Source organism: Mytilus galloprovincialis, chromosome 8 (assembly GCF_965363235.1).
Source record: "Mytilus galloprovincialis chromosome 8, xbMytGall1.hap1.1, whole genome shotgun sequence".
NCBI classification, from domain to species: domain Eukaryota; kingdom Metazoa; phylum Mollusca; class Bivalvia; order Mytilida; family Mytilidae; genus Mytilus; species Mytilus galloprovincialis.
In genome coordinates this window covers 19,801,474-19,827,726 of record NC_134845.1, presented here as the reverse complement: position 1 = coordinate 19,827,726, position 26,253 = coordinate 19,801,474, and the positions used below count along the sequence as shown (strand labels likewise).

Genomic DNA, 26,253 nt, shown 5'->3' with positions numbered 1-26,253 from the left:
ACTGGTATTGTATCTTCCCTCTCTTTATCTTAAATGTTGACATTTGCACTCGAAATAATGTTCAATTATGTAATTGCACAAGGTTGATGTTATTGAGGTACTTGATTAAAACTACAACAAAAATAAGACTGTTTTATTTTAAGGGAGCAACCATTTAACTTTAAAAAAAAGGGGGTATGGGATTAAGATTTTGACAATATCAATCAAATTAATTTTTTTTATGGGCATTGTGAGAAAAAAAACAGAACCCCCGCCTCTAAGTTAAATGGTAGTTCCCTAAATATAACTGTAAATGTGTTGTTCAGCAATATTCGTTGGGATAACCGGCCGTGCAAGGGTCGTTAAAAGAGGGGCGAAAAAAGGGGGGGTTATTAGCACGGAAGAACGCGAAATAAAATGCCCAATTCACTATGAACGAACAATTAAAAATGTCCTGCACGTTGATCTTTTTACCGATTTCACGACTGAACACGGTGAATAACTAACCTTCTTCACGGCTGCACGTGAAATAAAAATGGCAAAACACGTTACACGAAAATAACCCTTTGCTACCCTCTTAAAAACTTCCATCATCGTCAATATTCGTTTGTTCAAAGCAATCATTCTTCAGAAGATTTGATGAAGGCCGTACTGTGACCTATACTTGTTAACGTCTCTGATGGAGAGTAGATTGGCAATCCTACCACATCTTCTTATATTTATATATGTTACAATTTCAGGTTAAAGTTTCTTTTATCTCCAGTCGCCAATTATAAATTTTTAATTAATTAAAAATAGCACTCCATCAGTGCCTGCATACGAAGAATAAATCTCCAATCTGAGATGACATTCCTGGGGTTGTGTTCCCTATCATGATTTCCTTGGTAGATGGTTGCTGCTCATAAGGAGCAATTCAACTAAGAGTTTCAAATGTTTAAGTAGAAATCATTTATTTGTTAATTTAACGGCGCCATCATGAGTTAATTGATAGCGAAATCCTATATTTAAAAAAAAACAGATTTATACCCGAGAGCCCCCTTAACAATAATAGTTAGTACCTAAATGCATGTTTTTAATTTGTAACACCATTGACATGATTCTATCAAAGGATGGCCTAACATTGTTAAAAGTGATGGATTTTCCGCATTGCATATTTCTGAATAAAGTTTCTTCATGCATACTATAGAATAAAGGGACACATTTATATGTTTTAAACAATGACATCATTTCCCCAAATATTCCTTCATCGAAATTTACATGTTTTATTTATAATGACCAATATATATATTTATCTTACCTCCTATACATTTCCAGGAATATGATTGGTTAAAAGCGTCCGCGTGCAAACCGTGTATATTTGATATTATGTTAGTAGGGAGGCGGGGCTTATCTCATACACGGTTAGTAGTGGAGTTACGTCCCTTTATATTCCTTATTAGGTAAGAAGGGGGCGGGGCTTATTTCATACAGGTGTTATGTCCCTTTATAAAAAACAAAACGGTACTGAGAAAAAATCTTAAAAGTTCCAACAGACGAAGAAATTGATGATTAAGATTGAAACAAATTCACAAAACACATTCAAACCTTACAAGTCGTTATTGTTGGCATCTGTTTTTGTAGGATCAATGGAAGTATTTTCTTAGTGCTAACAGTATTGAAGACTTGCTCATTTTGAGAATCACTAGTCTTAATTTCACATGTTAAGATAGTCGGTAAGATAAATTCGTTACATAGTGTGTTAGTGACGTAATTCACTGGTTCTCCGTTAAAGCGCCCAACGTCAGAGTAAAAAATGATAAAATATAAATTTCATCAAAACTTGTTTATAAAGAACATGGAACATCCTCATAGGGTATTCTCCCACCCTATAAATTTCAGCATGTAATATTTTACCGTTAATTTGTAATGATCGAGACAGTTTAGGTGAAAGAAAATTAAAAGATATTTTAACGTCATTTTATTTGCTTTGACGTCGTGATTTTCAATACAAAAATGCTTAACAATTTTTTTTTTATTATGTCACGTAAACTTTTATTTCTTGTTTCTCGTTTTTCTTGTTAGTTTAAATTAAGCATAATATTCAGTCATGTCTGCATTATTATGTAAGTCTTTTTTATCTCTTCAAAACAAATTAAGGTGATAAATCTGCCTTTACGCTTTTTCCGTGTGAACTAGTATGCTAAACAATCCAGTCAGGATGTGAGACCTGTAAAAAGCAGGATCAATATTGATATCGTATTAACATGCTTTCAACCCGAATATATATATAATTCGCCAATGAATCCTCCTCCTTTTCATCAAAATGCACAAGAATGGCGTATAACGCTTGAATCCCTTGCTTTAGTCTAGTGCTGTTTTAAAAATTTCTTTCGAAGCCGAAACTCAACTCTTGTAACTTTGATGCGTTCAATGTGTCGGAAATTTGAAAAAAATAAGGAGAGAGACAAGAAGTGTCTATTAATTTTTTGTGCAGACCAATGGGAGTATGTCCTTAAAATTGAACACTCTAATATAACAATAAGAAGATATGGTATGATTGCAAATGAGACAACTCCAGTATACATTTAACAAATCAAGATAGTCGGTATTATAGAGTTAATTCGTTACATAGTGTGTTAGTGACCTAATACGATATAATACAGGGTCAGTAAATTCAACATGAGGTTTTATTTTGGCTCAAACTCCATTATGGAATTTACTGACCCCGTATATATCGTATTACATGTAGGTCCTTAACACACTATATAACTGACAATATCTGACCAAAGTTTAAACGAATCACTTATTTGATTATGTTTACAGTTTTTATAATACTGCAATTTACAAATATAGGATATAAGATTTATTGATATATGTTGTCTGAACGCACAGTGGCAAATATTTCATGTAGATTTATGACCGGGAGAAGAACATTTAAAAAATTAATAAGATCTTGCATGCGTTGTCGCGGGATCGGTGATAAATAATTGAAAAGGTTCAATATGAATATACAAAAAAAAAAAAAAACAACGATGAGAGAGACACGACAAAAAATAATCCAGCAAAATATGAAATATAAAATCATTTTCATGGATTATTTTTTCATCCTCTTTGTTGGTTTGCTGTAGTCTATTAATCTCACTGACTTTAACTTTAAGACAACCATAAACGACCAAATAAACAGCTTCTTCTAGTAGATCCTCTTCTGCTAGTAGAATTATGCATCCTATTCCGCTTGAATATCAGATAGTTATTTGAGATAATTCAAGATATATGAGATGGTTTACAAATAAAAAAAATAAAGACAACATCCCCTCCCCCCACCCCCACCCCTTAAAAAAAATAAAGAAAAAAGGCAATCAAGTTAAGAATAGCAAATAACATTATTTGGTTGAAAGGTATTTAAAAAAAAAATGAAAATTGAAAAAAGATAAAATAAAGGGATAAAAGGGATAAATGATTTGAAGAATAATGAAACTTTGCGTCTTCTGCATATTAAATTTATTATTGACAATATTCTAGTAGATCATTCCGGATGAAATGTTTAACTTTCAAATTGGTAGTAAACGCAACTGTTAAAATGAAATTACGATGCATATTTCATACATTCATAAACATCGGTGTTTTTCGCTTAACTCCTGATCTTGCATGAGTTAACGTATCATTTCGTCTCATATTGCATCCTCCTCCTGCATTGTGTCAACAATTATTTTTATAGTTTTGCACACTTTGAAAAAAATAGTTTGTGACAGATGTCAGACCACGATAATCATAAGCAACAAAAAGATCTGCAATAGTTGGTGAAAAAAGATATAAATTCCATGCGTCCGAAGCGTTTTTTTTTAAATTTATCTTCATCATTTACTTCCAGCGACGAGTATTTGAAATATAAGGATGTCAACGAAATGAATAAGTTGATGAGCTATATTACGAAAAGGACTGTGACAAAAATAGTCAAATCAGTCGATTACCTTAGGTATCTTTATAATTCTAAAACATATTAATGGACAATCGATTGGGATTGTAAGGATTTGCAAAATCAAAACATTGTCATAATTCTTGGTCCTCAGTTTCATACTGATGCTTGAGGAAGGTTGACATTGTCTTCGATTTTTTGGGGGTATAATACTTTTTTTAGTACCAAAAAATCTTATATAAATTTTAATATTCTCCCGAAACAATTGATTGATAAGCACTGTTTCTTTCTATATTGTGTTGGACAGATAAGTAATCAAGGATAAAATCTATTTTTGATGATCAAATTTGTATTATCTCAGATTTCAGATATCTTTCATGCCGGTTAACTACCGGTACTGTCTCTGAACGTTCAACTCCACATTACCAGTACCTCAGATCACAAGGAAAATATGATCAAATATATCTCATGTCATCTTTACTTTTGTATATTATCTAAGCTTTCCAACTTATTTTGATAAAAAATGAAATACTTGGTGTGTTTTTTCCTCCAAGTTTGATCTTAATTCTAATTGATACATGGTATCATTTAAGCAGTACAGCGAAAGAATAAAAAGGGGGTTACACGGAGTAGTGTCGTCATACGTGTGTTATTGATACAGGCAAGACAATATATCTTGTCAAAATGTTATCATACTATACAGAAGTTTTCAAATGCAGGAATTGAACATAAGAACTTTAAAGAAAAATTCATATATTTCTTACTGACTAGAGCGAAAAATGGCTAAAGAATTACAGAGTTCAGAAATGTAGATTCCCTCACCTAAAACAGTCCGTAATATATATATACAGTGTATCATTGTAACGGGTAGTTTTGTTTAATCTATTTTACTGTGTCTATTTTCGAAAAGAATGTTGTACAAGGTTTTGTTAACTATATATATAATGCCCTTTAGGCCGACGTCGTAATTTCATTTTAATAATGAAAGAAAGTACACTACAGCTCAGGTGGATTTTGCTTTGTCCAACCGTTCACAGTGGGAGTGGGCGCCGGTTGGTCAAAATTTCTAGCTTGACCCCCCCCCCCCCCCTCTGCCCACCCATAGCAGTGGGCATGCAATTTCTTTTGATTAATCAAAAGACTGGCAAGTACAGTCAATTGAAAAAAGCAGATAATATGAAAAAGAAGATGTGGTATTATTGCCAATGAGACAACTGACCAAAATGACACAGACATTAACAACTATAGGTCACCGTACGGCCTTCAACAATAAGCACAGCTATAAAAGGCCCTGATAAAATATTTGTAATCACTATTTTTACAAAAATGAGATTATAGCTAGGGTAGGCTGCCCACGGTGGGCCGGTGGAAAAAGCAAAATCCGACCGGGCTGTGGTGTAATTAAAAGCTTCCCTCCTTGTGCAATACGAAAACACTCATAAGGAAGAGCAATTTGTATGGCTACTTGCAGTTGCATAATTGTTAAATCTAGTTGAATTCGATATATAAAAAAAATTATATTATTCATAGAAGTTTCATATCTTGAATATTGATAACGGGTTTACATTATTTACTTGCTATACAAACGTCCGTTGTTTTCTTCTGCTTCTAGATTTAAGAAATAAGCAACTCTGTTACACTCAATTAATTGATTATTAAAATTGGTACATGGTGTCTTTGTATGTCTTCTGATAACAATATATTATTGATATTTAAGTGATATATCCACCATCCGTTATAAATATCTAATATGTTTATTTGGCATGCCATACTCGATAAAAAGTGCGGACGTGATAGAAAGCACCCTTTACCAAAACGTCAACGGAGATTACATTCCACGGAGGTTACATTTCGACGATTTCGTCATTTATCATATGAACCATAATATGAGTATCTGAAGATAAAAGTTGTTCTAAAATTAAATGTTGAAACCGTTATCGATCTGTTGGATGTGGAGTTTATTTACAAAATTGGTGTTTGTTAAGATTTGACCATTCCACGGAGATTACATGCTTAACAAATCTCTGCAGTTTTCAACTTTGTTTAGTTTTTCAGACTGATGTAATTTGAAATAAATGACCATTGTTATAAATAAAACTATTTATGGTAACCTTATGATCAAATATTACTTATATCACTCTCTGTATTGTACTAAATATTTTGTCCTGAGTGGTCTTTTCATCTACGGAAATTTCAGGTTTACGAAGAAAACATTATGGACGGCCGGTACGATCACTATCGTTGTGAAAACTATACTAAACTTTATTTAAATCAAACATATAGATAATAAAGAAATCTAAAAATTCTCAGATATAAGTATAACAAGCTACGGGTATATTACTCGAAGTCGTTAGGTTTGCTTTCTAACGGTGGGACAAAATAACGTCATAAAATGGGCGCTTTAAATAACGGAGAACTAGTGAATACGGTATATATATGGGGTCAGTAAATTCCATATGGGGGTTCGAGCTTCGCTCTCATCCCATATGGAATTTACTGACCCCATATATACCGTATTATAGGTCACTAGCATACTATGTAACTAATAGTAATACTGAATATTGCGACCGGCAACCAGTCTCAACGAATAACAAAACGACCTATGACTTCATAAAACTATTGTTTTGACCATGATATCAGATCGAACGAGAATTTCTGCCTTTTCATCACTCTAGTCTAGATTTTAAAAACAGGGTCATACTAATGATTGTAATATCAAAATTGAAATTATTGGATGTAACTTCTTTATGTAGGATATACATCTTATCAATTCGATATTAAATTGCAAAGAACTAGAAGAAATTCCAACGTTGTTCAGAACCCTATCGAATACAAATAGATATTTATATCTGTATGTAAATTATATTTTCCCCGGTTACCACTTAAAGAAATAATGTTATCTCTTTTAAGTGTCGTAAATAGAATATTTTAGGTTATCTAACACTAGTATTAATTTTGAATGAAATATCTATATTGCAAAAAGACATGGGTGCGGCGAATAAAAATTCAAAATTCCAACAATTTTGTACTGGCAACACATGCAGTTTTACACTTGTAGTAATAATTGCAGCAGTTATAGCTCTTTCTTGTGTTATAATTTTTACGGACAAGGATCTACGGGAAAAGCGTCAGTATGATCCATCAGATCTGGAATGGTGGAAAAAGACCATTGTTTATCAAATATATCCTAGATCTTTCAAAGATTCGGGTTCTGATGGAATCGGCGATATAAAAGGTAACTATGTTTTTGATTCCGTTCTTAATTTTTAAATTTGGCAACCATGTAAAATGACGTTCATTTTCGTTGAAAAAGTACACATTTTTATTTAAGGTCCAGCTGAGGCCCACCTCCGGTTGAGGGATTTTCTCGCTGCATTGAGGACCCCTAATGATTGTTGGCATTAGGCTGTTATCTGCATTTTAGCTAGTTGTTGTCTCTTTGACATATTCAACATTTCTATTCTCAATTTTAACATCATCAGGACTTGAAACAATTTGTTTTTAAAACTAAATTTAAATTAAAAATATTTGAAAGTAATCTAAATAACATAGTATGTTTAGGAGACCTAACTGTTGTTTTTGGCTTTACATCTTATCTTTTTAGATCTCCGTCTTCTGTATATCAAACACATATCGTATATTTATAAAAAAAAAAAAACCTCGAGAACTGTAAAAACTATCTATTTATGATATGGTTCTATGTTGGCACTCATTGTTTAGTTGTTTAAGAACACTTTGTTCGTAATTGCAGGCGCACTCTCAAATCATGATATCTTTTAATTATCTTAAAATATAGTCAGATCTATCCAATAATAAAATCACAAAAAGAAAAACGTACTTGTAAACAAAACAATGCTGCCTCAAATAATGCTCGAAGCTCCTGAAAGCAGTTTAAAAGATTCAAACATATCGATTTTAAGTCGTGCTGTCATACGCTGTAATGTCGGTGGCTGTATTTCTAAAGACAAAAAACTGTACCGCATCTACATTAATTCTATTGAGTTTTCATCATGATGTCTAAATTTAGAATTAAACGCAAAAAACATAATTTTGCATTTTTAGCTATCACTGAAAAAGGATTTTTTTGTTTGTTCAATTGAATACTTTAATTTTCATGAATTGAAAACTGGTGTCTTGTTTCATAATGCAAATACATGTAAAATTCATTAAGTTTGTTGATGCCGTAACGGTTCCATCTGATCATGGAAGTAATATTTAAATATTACTTCCATGATCTGATAGACTAAATGTTTGAGTGATATATTGGTATATGCATATTATCAAATATATATTAATATGAAATTTTCAATCTAAGTCAAATACCACAAGAAATTGCGAACTTAATATTAAACAAAACTTCAGACCATACATACACTGACAGTTGGACATCACACTGTTACTAATGGTACAAGTCGAGATAAATAAGATTATCTGATCGGGCAAAAATGTCGTTTCTATATATTTTATAAAGTACATCTCTCTGATAACGATGCTAATTTCTTAGTGACTTATTTACTTAGACCTGTTATCTAACAGACGATGGTGAATATATTATTTCTCTCAGTATGTTGGACAACATTTGTCCATTTATGATATATCCTGTACCACTCAGATTGTAATTCATGCGATTCCACCCTAGAATTTTATATCTTGGTTTGTATGCCCAAAATGCGAGATTTTTAACATCGATAACAACTGGTTCGACTAATTAAAAAAAATAGTGGGTTAGAAAACCTCGGTGGTTAACGTCTTTCGATGGTTAACTTTAAGTGCCTACCTTAGAAAACACCGCGAAGATATGTTTTGTATCAACCAAACCAATTCGAAGTTTGGTAGGGTTGTCATGACATTAGGGAGATCGTTTTATTCACGACCGAATGTATGTCATCATATTGTTACATAACCCAAAATAACTAATAACCAATTAGAACAGGCAAAACTGTCCAAGCCATCCTTGCTCGATAAAAAGGCAAGACAAATCATAATTTAACACAGCATCCAAAGCATACAAGTACCACCTTTGCCAATATAACTGATACAAACAAAACAGATCTAAATGAAACCAACACTTTATAAACTGTGCGCGTAAGACATTTTTTTCTGATCAAAACAAACAAGGTGCTGTTTGACTACAGGGACTGCAAAATAGATGAATTCGTCTTATGTAAACTAAGTGAGATCCAAACTATAAGTTAGTTCTTAATGTGTTCTTAATTTAACAACAAACAAGTAAGTTTGTTACAAATCACACCAGTACAAGACACCGACTACTTGGCTGTTGATACCATCAAAGTAAAAGTACACCAGCATTGGAACTGACCAATGCTAGTAAATAAAAAATAAACACTTTTTTAAATTTTATGCGTCCAAAGCGCTTTTTCTGGACGGATTTATATATAAGAGTAACAGTAAAGTTAATATGGGTCAAATCTTCATATACTAGCTTATACATCATTTAAATCTTACAATACTGATCAATACTTTTTTTAGCCAGAAACAACATACAAAACAGATCTTAACCTTTATACTGAACAAACGAGTTAATTGCTGACTGACCTATTTCAAATGAACTTGTCAAATATACGACCTTATTAATCTCATAAACACTTTTTTAAAAGCTTTCGTGATTATGTCTGTTTCCAGCGAAAAGTTACACATTTTCTTATTCGAATTCTCTACATAACACGAATATGAGTAGTTGATGGGTTTTCACTTGACTTGACATCAGTTTGAGAGTAAGTTGGTCTCCAAAGATAATCTTAATGTCGCAGGAAGCGATATATTTTGATTTTAGTATGAAAACTCTTGATAAGAATTGCACTCTCTATTATCTTATGTTTTGTAAGTCTTTTTTATATTTTTTTGTACATTTCATTGTTATTTTATTTAGTGCTGTATAACTGATTTTCGTATTTTCATTTTTTTTTTCAAATTTGAATTACATGTACATTGAAACTGGAACTTTGTATGGTCGTTGACACCTTAAGTTAGTGAAAAGCATTGAACAGTCAACAACATAGTACACAGTATGTGCAGAATATTATCATGTATACCCACTATACGACAAAACCATGTACTCATGACGACCTGTATCAAACTAATACATCACCACCAAATATGTATTTGATGATGCCCATAATCAGCCTATTACACTATTTAAGATTATCAGTAAACCATAACTTCATGTCTGATTTTGTCTTCATGACATATAAGCGCAAAAGATGCTCGTAAAGCTTTGATCATTCATTATAACTATACATATTTCAATGTAACGCATTCTTTTTGTGGCTTGAGTCTAAATTTTGAGAACAAGACTGAAGTATACTTTTTAAAGTTGTATCAGAAAACATTAGACGGTTCATGTACTAAAGGTGCAGTAAAAATCGTAACTGGAAGCAGCACAGACAACACAACGACCGCACATTCAAACTTTGCGATCTTATATATGTTTAATGTTTTGCAATAGACACAGTGTACAATGTAATACTGATGAAATAACATTGTTAAAAAGAGGATTGGCACTGTACAAAATCATTAATTTTATCGACCCACTTTCCTGCAAAAAAAAGTTACTGCACTCCGTCAAGAATGAGACAGTCATGTCTTGTTAATCATTATGTTACAGTACAATTTTTAACTTATTTTTTTTATTCTCATTTGTTGTTCAGTACAAACTACAATTACAATTTTCCAGGTATTACCAGTAAGTTAGACTACTTAGTTTATCTTGGCGTGGGAGCAATATGGATCAGCCCTTTCTATAAGTCTCCAATGCGGGATTTCGGGTATGATGTTGCAAATTATACAGAAATTGACCCAATGTTCGGATCAATGGTGGACTTTGATGAACTCATGAACGAAACTAAGAAAAGAGGTAAAAATCAAATAGATATAAAACAAATCTAGCTTTGAATCATTTTATTAACCTCTGCTACTACCTTTTACCATGAATTTTCACATGTCTGCGTTTAAAAGGTTTATTTGTTGATATATAATCTAGTTTTATCAGATCTCAAATCACCTTCTAATAATCTCGATAAATGAACTAACAAAACATATACAAATGTTATCCAAAGCTCTGCAGCTTGCAATATTGTACATATGCATCAAAGAATGCTAGCACATATAAATAAAGCAAGCTCAAACTAGGGGGAGCTATGGATTTTTTTCTGGCGACAAGTCGAAAACTCCTTTTTTCTTTCAATTTTAGCATTACACATAGTGGCAGCTGAGGGTGAAACAAACAAATTTTTTCCCAGGGTCAGAAACAAATTATTTTTTTCTCCCAAAACTGGAAACAAACTTTTTTTTTCTCTTTTCCAAAAAAATCCTTAGCCCTCCCCCTCCCTCGAAAATCAAATGGTTGCTGCATAATCATGTTGGTAGTAAATCGATTCGTTTATCATTTCCATTTCTTTGAGTTTCAGTGCACCTATTTTTGACGTACATTTTAGTATGAGCACAACTCGGGAGATCGATTGATTAGTCAAGACTGAAAATGAAATTGTCAAATCGATTTACGTCTGAGTTTATCCTAAAAAGAGATGTCTGTGTGTAACTTGCATATTGTAGTTTTACAATTTCAGATATAAAAGTTATTTTGGATTTTGTTCCAAACCATACCAGTAATGAAAGCAAATGGTTTATAGAATCTAGAAAGATGAACCCAGAATACAAGGACTACTACGTATGGGCTGATGGTAAACGAAAGGGAAAAACATATGAACCCCCGAACAACTGGGTAATTCTTACATTAGCATAGGCCTGCTAGCTATGAAATCAAATGTTCTATCATATATGATGTGAACTGTCTACATCTTATTATAAATCATCGATTGGTTTAATTAATACTACAAAATCTGTATTACATTGAAAATTTACAATAGGTTAAGTTTTAATTCAACGATATAATACAAAGAAATTGGAACACGTTTATAAATTCATCATTTGACGTTTTTTGATGTTTCTAGAACTTATTTGAATTGAAAATTTTGCCATAAGGTGTCTGCAGTGTAACATTGTAATTATTTTCCAATGGAGTATTCGTAATGTAAAAATAATTCATTTTGTGTTAATTATGGTAGTTTAGGGACAAAATACACTTTCACCTCTATTAGTAAGCAATTATATCATTCTTGTGATTTATTTCAGATAAGTGTATTTGGAGGTTCAGCATGGAAATTTGATCGTGACTTCCGATACCAGTACTACTACCATGCCTTCCTGGACTCACAGCCAGATCTTAATCTCAGGAACCCAAAAGTTAGGAAAGAACTAGAAGTAGGTTATATGAAAACGTATGAATATTATATATGGATATAGGAAGATGTGGTGTGAGTGCCAATGAGACAACTCTCCGTACAAATAACAATTTAAAAAGTAAACCATTATAGGTTAAAGTACGGCCTTCAACACGGAGCCTTGGCTCACACCGAACAACAAGCTATAAAGGGCCCCAAAATTACTAGTGTAAAACCATTCAAACGGGAAAACCAACGGTCTAATCTATATAAACAAAACGAGAAACGAGAAACACGTATATATTACATAAACAAACGACAACTACTGTACATCAGATTCCTGACTTAGGATATGACATGGTTGCCAATGAGACAACTCTTCACTAGAGACCAAATCCCTTCTATATGTTACCAACTATAAATCACTGTACGGTGTAGATATTAAACAATACAAATGCTCCCATGTTGATTTTTTAAGATTACTTAATTTTATTTTGTAAACATAAGGCGATGTGGTATTAATGACACTGAGACAACTATTAACAAGAGACCAACTACTCGCTCTGATTATGTTCACATTCGAGCTATTTCGTGACTTCGCAATATTTGTTTGCTAAATAAGCAAGTTGGACAGTATTCTGATAAAACAACTTTTCATTGAACTGCAACCATATGCCATCCTACAATACAGTCGTTTTGTTTTCTTTATCAAAATTATCAAACGTTTATTTAGCAAGTCGTGGGTGAAGTTGCAAGTCATTGAAGTTATGACAAATTTTTAAGACTTCTGAAATAACTCATGTTGCTACTCGTGGAAGCTGATTATAGCATTTCTGGGACAAAAACAAAATTAGGAAATTAGGAAAAAAATGGAAAACACTTCCAAATGCAAACATTTTTCAAAATGGAATGATTACATGATATTAGGGAGTAACGAAAAGAATACCAGAGGTAAGTACAGTTGGGCTCACGTTTAATAGTTCAAAGTTGTCTGTGTTATGCTTTGTCATATTATTTTTTTTATTTTTTGTTATAATTCATCTTTTGGTCCTTATCAACAACAGTTAAAATCTAAGCAGCAATTTGCAGTTACAAAAGCAAGATTTGTCATTTATTGTCACAAATTCACCTTTTCAGACAGATAATATTTTATATGTTCAAATAGTTATACTATAATTTGGTGGCATTTGCTGAAAAATATGTATTGTCGATCTTTAAGTTGTATTCGGTTTCATGAAACAGTCATATTGGTATATAAAAAATAAATATACCTAATGAGATCATTTTGTTCTGTAGAATGCGTTGAAATTTTGGTTAGATAAAGGAGTAGCAGGATTTAGGGTGGATGCTTTCAAGATGGCATTTGAAGTTAAAAATATATCTCTGAATGAAGATTTGCCTGTAAGTATTTCTATAAAGTTTTAAGATCATGGTCATTGGTCACACATAAAACATATACTTTCTTTAGAATTGGAGCAAGATATGATTTCCCAATGTTTGCAAAAGACGTGTATTTTGTTTTTGTTTCATTATTTCGTTGTATCGCTGGCTCATTATCGTTTACGAAATAAGTGGCCACTGAAACTCTCAACAAATGAAAATTTGAAGAAACCGAAGCATCCATATTTACAAAAGTGGATTAAAATACAATTTTTAAATGTTTGCAAATAAGATTTATACTTGTTTTTATTTTATTTTTTGTAGTACTGCTGGTTCATTGACATTTATGAAATAATTGGACTTTTTTTTTAACAATATTTGAAATTAAGAGAACAGTATTTGTTAACGGTGACAGCTTATTAACAATGACATATTAAATAAAAATATTTTAAAACTATATATATAAAGATATAAATAAAATATATTTCTCCCAATTCTTGATTTCATATGCATGTGTGCATGTGGCTTTGGCTTATGAAAATGATGTTCAAATGTTGTTAAAGACATAAAAAAATCCTTTTTAATAGAAATTAAAACAAGGAGAGAAATCAGTATTCACAGATGAACAAAATCACAGTTATACCACTAACTTACCAGAAATCTATGGCGTGATAAGTGATTGGAGGAAAATGTTTGAGAAGTACAAAGAAAAAGATGGCGTTTCAAGGTGAGTGCAATATGTTTAAAAAATATGGCCAAATTAAGAAATCTGATTTAAAAAAAAGTTTACCAATACTATATATTAAGTGTTTATATATATCAAATCTGGTTCGCTTATCACGATAGGAGGTTATTAACTATGACACAATAGCGTGAGCATAATACCTAAGTCCCTTAACTGCTAAGCTAGGATATGCTTAGCCCATACTGTGACCGCGCATGCTATTGGTAATCCTTTAGATAGTTCTCATTGGCAATACTAACACATCTCCTTATTGTATAAATATGGTTGAACATAGATATACATATTGTATATAACTGTGTAATACTTGTTTTTAGCTCACCTGGCCCAATAGGCCAAGCCGTGAGCTTTTCTCATCCATTGGCGTCTCGTCCGTCGTCCGTCGTCGTTAACTTTTACAAAAATCTTCTCCTCTGAAACTACTGGGCCAAATTTAACCAAACTTTGACATAATCATCATTGGGGTATCTAGTTAAAAAGATGTGTCCGGTGATCCGACCAACCACCCAAGATAGCCATGGCTAAAATAGAACATAGGGGTAAAATGTAGATTTTGGCTTATAACTCTGAAACTGAAGCATTTAGAGCAAATCTGACTGGGTTAAATTGTTTATCAAGTTAAGATCTATCTGCCCTGAAATTTTCAGATGAATCGGACAACCGGTTGTTGGATTGCTGCCCCTGAATTGGTAAATTTTAAGGACATTTTGCCGTTTTTTGGTTATTATCTTGAATATTATTATAGATAGAGATTAACTGTAAACAGCAATAATATTCAGCAAAGTAAGATCTTCAAATAAGTCAACATGACCGAAATGGTCAGTTGACCCCTTTAGGAGTGATTGCCCTTTATAGTAAATTTTTAACAATTTTCATAAATTTTGTAACTTTTTTTAATCTTGATAAAACATTTTCCTCTGTAACTAATGGGTCAAGTTCATTATAGATAGAGATTAGATTGTAAGTAGCAAGAATGTTCTGTGAAGTAAGAGCTACAAACACATCACCATCACCAAAACACAATTTTGTCAACAATCCATCTGTGTCCTTTGTTTAATATGCACATAGACCAAGGTGAGCGACACAGGTTCTTAAGAGCCTCTAGTTTTTCTTCATTCACAATGTTGAAAAAAACTATATCAGTTATGTAACATTATAACACCAATGTCAAGCATACGTATGCAACATAACGTCCCCTATCAATGCTTTTTTTTCTATATTCACAATGCTAATAATTCTTTGACAGTTATGTAACATTCTATTACCAATGTCACGCATAGGTATGCGACATATCGTCCTCTATCAATGAACACGTTAGATGCATAAAAATGTATTGTTTTGAATTATATGAACTTGGATCGATATCCTAAAACCCAGCATGTTGGATTTTAGGATATCGATCCAAGTTTAAAGGTTTTTCAATATCATTTTGCATCACTTTTTAGTATTTAGTGGTTGAAATGCGCACACAAGTTCAACCCTGATAAATTCCTTATGTGCCTGTTGAAATACAGAAGATTGAAACCCATGATTTCGTTAGTTGTTGTTTTTTTTTTTATATTAGACATTCATTTCATGCTATTAGCTTAAACCAAGCTGTTTTGTGTTCTCAATTGAAATATTTTTCGTTTTGTTATCCAATGGTCTTACTATAAGAGGTAACTTTATAACTGTATTGTGTTTTGTCATTTTTGAAGAGTAACTTGTAGTTTTAAACATCCTAGCATTTGATATAGATGTTTTATTGGCGATTATACCAGATATCCTTATTTTCTTTATCTGAAGATATGTGCGGAAATTGTACCTTATACTGAATGTTCTAACAAAGATGATAAACTTAAAATAAAATTGAAGTACAGGTATGTTAGTTTTGGACTTAGTATGGAAAGCCATATTAGTTGTTCAATTTTAGTTCAAAAATCGTTATTTGCAATATATCAATTTAAGGAAAGGGGCCTCGGTGGCCAAGTGGTATAAGTAGTTACTATTGTAATCACTAGCCAGTCAACACTGAGGTTGTGAGTTCGAAACCCGCTCGTGCGGGTGCACTAGACTCCAATCTTAATTAACTAGGATTGTCAGTTTTCCTATCGAAGGTCGGTGGTTTTCTCTGTGCTCTCCGGCTTCCTCCACCAATAAAAACTGACCGCCACGAAATAGCCTAAATGCGGTGTTTAAAAGTGGCGTTAAAACACCAAAAATAAAAAATCAAACCAATTTAAGGAACAATGATAAACGTTTAGAAAGTAGCATTGTATCTTATAATAAAAAAGAATAATACTTTAAAGTTATATAATACTTAATTAATGATTTATTATTCATTTCAATATAGGTTTATGACTACCGAATCATATGGCTTATCATCAGACATGGTAAACAAATACTACGAGGCCGGATCGCTTCCATTTAATTTTGATCTGATAATGAAAGTGAACAAGTCTTGTGATGGTCTCTGTTTTAAGACAATAATTGAAGGTGCATTAGAAAGCCTGCCGTCAGATGCATGGCCAAATTTTGTGGTGAGTTAAATTTTAGTTTCATAACCGTTGTACGGAAAGTGCGAAACAGGAAACTTTTGATTGAAATATGCGAGAGAAAAAATACAGAAGCTCAAATAAACCGATTGATTGTTTCGAAAATTACTCAAGTTAAACATATTGATAATGAATTTAAAATTTAAAATTCTTCATTCGCCCAGTCTCTATTGATGATATTGTTCCATCGAAATAATGACTATAAAGAGTAAAATAACAAAAATAACGACCTCCAAGGACTCAAAACGGAAAGTCCTTTACCAAATGGCAAAATCAAAAGCTCAAACACACCACACGAAAGGAAAACAAATGCCATATTCTTGACTTGGGTTGCTTTAATTTCGATAGATTAACTCAGATTAAAGGGGCATTAGCTGTCAAATTCATGGTCACCGATTCTTATCAAATTCTCATATTTGATTTATAACAAAGTAAAACATTTATCCAAACTATCAAAAGTCTAAAATAAACAGTTTACAGAGCATGGGGTAGATAATATATACATGTAGGTTCGTTTCGTGTTTGTTTTAGTCCAGACGCCATCTAATTAATTATCGATTTGACCTCAGATGACCATATAAGCGATGTAAGCATAAATAAAGATATGAATAGATTAAACCAACACGTGCAATTGGATTTTTATAGGTCTGTTTGATTTGATTTTATAGATTAAAAATAGATGTTTCTCATTGCTTTTAACCGTATAAGAATGATTTTATGTACATCGAATTAGTAATCAAATGATTTACCGTAGTTTCACTTTCATTGTTTTACATTCTTTTTCTTTAAATAACCAGTACACGTACAATGCATGCGTTGTCAATCTCTAGCTAGGGGTTAAATTGAAGTTCACATGAATACGGATTTAAAGAGGTCGACTCATTCACTTGCAAGTGAATAACTAATTATCAATGTTTCTTAGTGTAATTTGACAAAATTGAACCTTTTTGGCTGCAAAAAGCGAATGGTTATTTCACTATTTCACTTTCATTATTGATTGAACAAAAAAAATCAAACTTTAGATTTTTTTTATATATCTCGTAGCTAGTGCCCCTTTAAAAGAGAGGGAAAACACGTTTTACCTGAGCCAATTTTAAATACAATACCTTTCTCTCATGTATACCTTATTTAAACTCAATTTAGATGGGTAATCATGATAGACCAAGAGTAGCCGATCGCATGGGCACAGACATGATTGATGTTATGAATATGTTACTTTTGACGTTACCAGGGACACCTACATGTTACTATGGTGATGAACTAGGAATGGGAGACGTGCATTATACATTTAATGAAACTCAAGACCCTTATGGAAGAAACTACGGACCAGTAAGTTCTTGATAGTGTTTGGTCGATCTTCAATTTTATGATGATTCTATTTTGTTCAAAGGATGTCTATGTTATACGTCGATGATTACCAAATCATACGACATCTGTCTCAAAGTCATACATTCATTTATGTTAAAGTCCTAACCGAGCAATCGCGGAAGTCAGTTACAAAGGAGTTATACCGACAGCAATGCATTGCTTTGCTAATATTAAAACGTCAATAATACATTTTGATTGTAAATAATATTTAGTTTGAAACTAGAGACCAGCGTGTGTACTACTATCTTGTTAATCACACTTTGTATAAAATCATGAAATTCTCTGAAACTAACATCCTCAAGGTTCTTATAATAAGTTATTGGTTGACAACATATGTGTAACCTTTAGAGGATGTAGTTTCTAAAGTAATTCCATTGCCTATGTGAACCAACTATGAAACTCTTCTTCTAGACGGGCTTCACATAGGAGCTTCAAATGAAGAGTGAAAAGAATTATGCATTATCCTTTGACTGCACGTTCCTTTGTATAAATGACGTCCGCTCACTTTACAATTCTAAAGTTCGGTGACTATGTTTTAATTATCTTCTCAATCAAACTTGAAATAAAGGATACCCCAAGATAACGTTTATTTGCCTTACATCTTAATTTACATCTTGAAATTGACAATAAGGGTCGGTTTACATCATGATTTTTTTTAGACGAACCAAATGAGATCAGCTTTCGAATTGTGAATACCGGTAGTCCATTTGTATGTAACAACAGCAGCGGCTGCATATGCAGAATAAATTTCCCCTCTTGTGCCACATTACAGAGTTTGGGTATCCTACCATGTATTACTTGATAGAGAATTGTTGCTTATATGGAAACAAGGGTTCCAAATGGTTAAGTTGAATCATCCCTTCGAAAGTCTTACGGACACAATTGAACGTTGGTTGACGTTTAGAGTATCTTTACCACAGATTACCTTGGATATGTTCAAATTGTTGTTATCACAACCTCATCCTCTTTTCCTTGATTGTAATATGACAGGATTTTTACTACCGTAAACCCCGCTTGTCACAAATGGTTCTGCTTACATCCCCGGACCACCTCATTATAACTCCTGTTTTTTTTTTCTTTCTTGTTGTTAAGTCATTGTTTTAATGAAATGTTTTGGTTTATTTTAATTAATTGTCTTTTCATCTTCCTTTGTTTTTTTACCCAAACATTTGGTCGTTATGAATGTGTTTTAAAAACAAGTGTCTCGTGCACTACAATAGGTATATTACTTTTGAAATAAAAAGTTAAGCAATAATAAGGAGAACGTACATTGTCGGTACATATTAAAACTTTTTGTACGATCTAGAGATAAGGTCAGGCTCGCGGACCTTTTCTCGTGTCCTCCGATACTTTAAATGTTTATGTTAAAACTCAGATCTTCCAACAATAAATATACGTTTATTGATTATATATCATTAGAGAGGACGAACGATACCAAAGTATAAGTTGCAAACAAACTGACAACACCATGTTAAAAAACGGGAAACGACGAAAAACCATAGAGTACAAAACACAAAACATTACAAACCAAAGATCGAACAACATGCATCCCAACAAAAACCATGAGGTGATCTCAAAAACTCTGGACGGGTAAGCAGATCAAACTCTTCTTGTGGCACCCGTTTTGTGCTCTTTGTTCAATAGCTTCCTTGTGTAAACATCGATCTTCTTTAAAGGAACCATAGTAGGCAATCCGGAATATTATATTGCGAGACATATACTCTTTTTGCAAGCACTGCTAAATTGTTGTATAGAAATGGAAAATTTACAATTCGGAAGCTAAACAAATCTCTCATGGAATGAACTTTTGTTCTCAACTGACTCTCATTGTAAGGTATAGATGTTAGTCAAGATATGTGACAGATTTAAACGATTTTACTTTTTGTGGTTCGCGTGGTATGAGTGTCGTTGATTACCTGATAGTACCGTTTGACTATTTTCACATTGTTGAACAGTTTATAGTTAGTAACTTTACTTCGTTCAGTGATCATGCGCCTCTTCACATACGTCTACAATGCAAAACGCTGTCGTATACACATGAACAACAAAACCGTAATGTATCTTCAAGTACATTTGACAGTTTTCGGTGGAACGATGACTTAAAAGAACAGTGTTACGAATCCTTAATTTTGAATAGTGGGTTACTCAGCCAAATAGTTTTTTGTGATGCTAAAAAATCACAAGATGGTATTGACAATTATATTGAAACTTTTACTACTCAGTTAACGGATATTGTTGCTCCATTTTTTAGAATTTCCAGTAATAAATCAATTGACTCTCGAGCTCAACGTACTAGCCGAAAATTTGTATGTAAAACTACTGATAAGCCATGGTTCAATTGTGAGTGTAGAAGGCTTCGCCATGTTTATTTAAGTGCGTTAAATATGTTTAATAAGAACAAAATAGCAGAAAATCATCAGAGTCTAATCTCTACGAAGAGACAATACAAAGTGTTCGAAAATAAGTTAAAACGGCAGTATAAACGTCAAGAAGGTGACATGCTGGAGCATCTACGTAAAAGCGACCCTAAAAAGTTTTATAGAATGTTCCAAAAGAAGCGCGCTAATAATACAGAAGTCCCCCTTTCGTCATTTTTTGAACATTTTAAAGAGTTATCAAGTAACACTCCAATAGTCAATGACACACAGAGTATACAAGACACTACATACGAAGAACTTGACCGTGTTATCACGCAGGACGAAATTTTGAAATGTATTTTCAAATTGAAACGTGGGAAAAGTCATGGAATTGACGGGATTCTGAACGAAATGTTAATTGAATATAAGGATGTGCTGATTCCGTTCTTAGAGGAAATGTTCAACAGGGTATTGTCTTCTGGTTACTTTCCGACAACATGGACAGTTGCGATACTTGTTCCAGTTTTTAAAAAGGGCGATCCGTCTGATCCTGTAAACTATCGCGGCATAAGTTTGGTTAGTAATTTGGCCAAATTGTTCACGTCCATTATTAATATGAGATTATTACTTTGGTCCGATACCTATGACATTATAACTGATGCACAGTTTGGATTTCGGCCGGGCAGCAGTACAGTTGATGCGATGTTTAGTTTATTAACTGTCATTCAAAAAACACTCTCCAGTAAGAATCGTTTGTATTGCTGTTTTGTAGACTACAAACAGGCGTTTGATACAATATGTAGACTGAATTTATGGTTGAAATTGTCAAAAGTTGGTATAACAGGGAAACTTTTATCAATACTAAAATCAATGTATTCAAATGTGAAATCATGTGTACGAATGGATGGTTTTTATTCAGAGCAGTTCACGAGTACAGTTGGCTTAATGCAAGGGGAAGTACTCTCTCCAATCCTTTTTTCATTGTACGTAAACGATTTTGAAATGGAATTTTTAAATAACGGTAATGTACCGTATGAAGTACAGGAATTGTCTCTATTTTTGCTTATGTACGCCGATGATATGATACTATTTTCTGATTCCGTAAAAGGTTTACAAGATATGTTAGACACACTTGTATTGTATACTCAAAAATGGGGTCTAACTGTGAACAATGCTAAAACAAAAATAATGGTATTTAGAAATGGTGGTAATGTGAAGGTTGAAGAGAAGTGGTATTTTGATGGTAGTGTTATTGACATTGTTGATGAATTTTGTTATTTAGGTATTCTGTTGAATTATAACGGAAAATTTTTAAAAACTCAAAAACAAGCTGAGCAAGGCAGGAAAGCTGTATTTGCCTTGAAATCAAAAGTGTCATCCTTATATTTGAATGTTTTCACATACCTTAATTTGTTTGATACATATATAAGTAGTATTTTATGCTATGGCAGTGAGATATGGGGCTTTCATAAAGCTCCTTATATTGAAAAAGTTCAGTTAGATTTTTGCAAAAATATTTTAGGTGTCAAACAATGTACAACAAATGTAATGGTGTATTATGAGCTTGGAAGATATCCTTTGATATATTCTAGGTTGTATAATATTATAAGATACTGGTTTAAACTTTTATCAACGAATAATTGTATTCTTGAAAATTGTTACAAAGAGCAGGTACGGAATCAATGTAATAACAGAAATAGTTGGATTTATCAACTGAAGTATTTATTGTTTAATTTGGGTCTGAATGACTTCTGGTATAACCAAGATAATTTAGTTGTAAATGACACTCTTAAGTATTTTGTCAAAACTAGAATATTTGATCAAGCTAATCAACATTTGAATCAATTATTGGATGGCTCGCCAAAGTGTTTTTTTATATAAATACTGTATAAATAATGTTCGTTTACAATTTTACCTTACTAAACATGTGAATTTTAGAGTGTATCTAACGAGAATAAGATTGTCTTCACATAACTTATTTGTTGAAACAGGACGATATCACGGTGTTAATAGATCTGAAAGAAAATGCACTCTCTGTACTTTAAATACAATAGAAGACGAGTTTCATTTCATTTTACAGTGTGATTGTTATAATGCAATTAGAAGACAGTATATTAAGCCATATTATTATAAGCGTCCATCGTCATTTAAGCTTTTACAGTTGTTGAGCACAGAAAATGTAAAAGACATATGTAACCTTTGTAAATTTCTTTACCATGCATTTAAACGTAGAACAGACATGTTATAACCAATACTTAATATAGATTATTATTCTTCTCGGATGTATTCATTTATCAGTTATGTATGTTTTATGTATTTATTTATGATATATTGTATTTGCATATATATTATATTTGTACTGATGAGCATCATTTGCTCAAAGTAATAAAGAATTGAAATGTGTTTGCTGTACCCTTTATTTTTCAATTTCGATGGGATAGATTCATTTAACATAGTACCAATATTACTTAGTGAGAGGACATCATCTTTATAGCGGAGTATGAAGTAAATGGATAATGTTATTTTTTTTTTATTCCTCCAAAAAGTAAAATAACAACCAAACTCCGAAGAAAATTCTAAACGGAAAATCTGTAATCAAATGGAAAAATCAAAAGCTCAAACACATCAAACGAATGGACAACAACTGTTATATTCCTGACTTGGTACAGGCATGTTCTTATGTAGAAACTAGCTCCTGTATGCAATTCTTCTTCATATGAATAAAAGTTCAAGTCAGCAAGAAAATGTTAGTTCACATTAAGATTTCAATTTGTCTTTTAATTTGGTATTGGGAATACATGTGTACAGGATAAAAAAGATCTTTAAAAATTTTAATAATCCACATCCAACTCACGACTGCTCTAGAGTATGTATATTCACAATAACTATGATGCTGATTTAATTAATGTTAATGATTTAGAAAATTCTGGGAGCACTTGGCAGACTGTGCAATATAACGTTGTGTGTAATGGACATTGGATGGAGACAGACTGGAAGGGGATACTTGTATTGCTTATTGTATTTGCTAATTATATTTACAGAGCGGATACACAAAGTTTAGTCGCGATCCAGAACGCTCACCAATGCTGTGGGATACATCTATTCAAGCTGGGTTTACTACAGGAATTCCATGGCTTCGTGTTCATCCTTTACATAGTCAAACAAATGTCAAGGTAATACAGTTTAGAAAATAACAAAATCAAAATAAATATAAAAGACTTTGATTATACTTTTGATGAACAATGATTTTATAAAAATGATAATGTCTAAAACAAAACAAAAACAGCAATTCACAGAGTTACAGGGGCTTACAAATAGTTTGCAAGCTTCATAGAAATAGCTACTACATTTTTTACAATTCAATTTCATTTGCAATTTATAATTTTGCTATAACAAATTCCTTCTCTAAATGTGTACCTTATATTATCTTATGGGTTTTTACAGTTTCATAGTTAATGAGGATAATAACAGAACATAGATTGGTAGTTCGTTGCATTTTGAAATTATTTATCTTTTGTTAATTAGCCGAATTAACAAAGCTCGAACATGTGGAAAATGAGCCGTCATAAAGTCTATGTGATAAGGCATAACGCAAAATAAGAGTATTCACGACAATAATGTCGTTTACAGAACTTTTAATATATGATATAAATGTACGAAAAAGCTGTTGGTAAAATAGTCATAAATTACCTGTAAAACGTATATGTTATGCTAACATTCAATGTTCATGTAGATATATTTTGAAGGTTGAACGATACACCAATAGAAATACTCATATAAAAGTCTACAAGAAAGTGTCAGACATACGAAAGCTGCCATCATTTCAAAACCCAAATATTCAGTTTTCATACACAGACGACAACTTTCTGTCTTATATCAGAACAGCAGAAGGGCGTCCTAAATATCTTGTTATACTGAATGTTGATGCAGCAAGTAAGATAGGATCAATTGCAGACCTTAGCAAGGAACCAGTTTCATCGACAAGAGGAGAAGTTGTCGCCATGACGGGAACAGTTGACTTGGCATTTGATAGTGTTATCGATTTAACACAGATTAAATTACAGAGAGGACAGGGGCTTGTTGTTAAAGTACACCACTAGCAAGAACGAGTTTAAAGTGATATATATTTGATTTTCACCAAACAATACCAAGGATGAAGAAATCTATTTTTAGCTTTACTGATATACAATTATGTATTCAATTCATAAGAATTAAGGATTTTGTGACAGATACAATTCGTGTTACGTATCAAATTGAACTGAAATACTTGTCATGAGTTAAACAATATCCAGTGTAACAGACAGACAGAATACTTATGTCACAAAATAATACAATTTATGAATGCAAAGATAAATAATCAAGAAAACAAAATCAAGAACATCATCCTTTTTAATGGCAGCGATAAATATAATAATAAATCTCTAAGATCAACCCTATTTAAAGTCATGTTAACAACATTTGTATGTTAGTCAGTAGCATCTTAGTATCCTAGTAAATAATGTGTAAAAAAGTGTACATTGCCTTGCGAATCATACATAGACATGCAGCAGACCATTGCTTGTAGTATTGTAGTATGTATAGGAAACATGTTATGAATGATATGTAAATAGAATGTGAGATTTATTGTATAAGTAACCAGACTATATTTCCTTACGTCATACGTCCATATATTCATTATATATAATATATATATGTAACTAGTTTTTTTTTATTTTGTGTAAAATAAAACAAACAGAATTAAGCACGTAGAATTGAGCACGTCTCTGAAAAAATATTATATCTTTTATTTATCGTTTGAATTTGTTTAGGTAATGTTCATATGACTTATTACTCAATCTAGCTTTACTTTAAAAAAAACCCCTCAAAGGCACAATGGAAAATATCTAAAAATAAAATAAAAGGAAAGTCCCTAAGGAAATTGCAAAATCCAAAGCCCAAGCAAATTAAACGCATGGATAACAACTGTAAAATTCCTGACTTGGTACAGGCATTTTCTTTTGTAGAAAAAAAAATGGTGCTTAAAGCCTGGCAAACATAGATTACACAATAAATGTAATAATTTACAATGACAAATGAAAGAATTATATAACACGTAACAATAAGAAGATAAAAAACGTCAGTACCTAGAATCTATACTTCTAAACCACCATGACCACCGTGTACTCATTTGGAAGTTGATACAGAATATTTATCAACAAGATATTGGTATCTTTCGATGAAACGTTCTTTGACATACCCCTGGTTCATCAACATTCCTCAGACACTGGTACAAAACCACATATAAAGCAATCACTTAAGTTCGACCCGATCAGTTTAATGTAGTTTGATTAATTTTAAAAAGAGAAGTCTATCACCAAAGTAACATGGCATAGCTATTCGGCAATTGTAGTTTTGCAGAAATTAATTTGTATATTGGTCACAAAACGTGATAATCTTAACACACTCAGATTGTTTTGAAATCACGTTAGCTTAATTTCTAAAACAAACAAATACATAACTTGCAAATAATCATTAATATATAGTTTGTCGTTGTGTAGCTGTTCAAATTACGTACAACCTATATTCACTTTTATTCATGTTCAGAAATCGTTTAATATACATTTTTTTCGCAAGGATTTTGTTATTAAAAAGTCGAATTGATCATACACCTTTTGAAAAAATAAATGCAGCTTATACCCATTCAAATAAACAATTGAGGAGGTTTTATTAGGTGAATGTTGTTGAAACATATGAAAAACATTTTTTTTATCACAAGAAT

General features: G+C 32.2%; 1 protein-coding gene across 1 annotated transcript; it reads left to right on the top strand.

The window, feature by feature from the left end:
- The first annotated feature begins 6,743 nt into the window (after positions 1–6,743).
- LOC143085276 (maltase 2-like) lies at positions 6,744–25,237 on the top strand. The gene is made up of 10 exons (XM_076261534.1): positions 6,744–7,109; positions 10,569–10,748; positions 11,461–11,615; positions 12,026–12,154; positions 13,411–13,515; positions 14,082–14,221; positions 16,569–16,755; positions 17,914–18,099; positions 23,537–23,668; positions 24,242–25,237. The coding sequence occupies exons 1-10, from the start codon at positions 6,860–6,862 to the stop codon at positions 24,593–24,595; spliced, it is 1,818 nt and encodes a 605-aa protein (XP_076117649.1). The 5' UTR covers positions 6,744–6,859; the 3' UTR covers positions 24,596–25,237.
- Positions 25,238–26,253: the final 1,016 nt, after the last annotated feature.

Coding starts and splice junctions, on each gene's coding strand:
- LOC143085276 (XM_076261534.1), top strand. CDS start 6,860: ATGGGTGCGGCGAATAAAAATTCAAAATTCCAACAATTTTGTACTGGC. Junction 11,616..12,025: donor ATGAACCCCCGAACAACTGG/GTAATTCTTACA, acceptor GATTTATTTCAG/ATAAGTGTATTTGGAGGTTC. Junction 18,100..23,536: donor ATGGAAGAAACTACGGACCA/GTAAGTTCTTGA, acceptor TTATATTTACAG/AGCGGATACACAAAGTTTAG.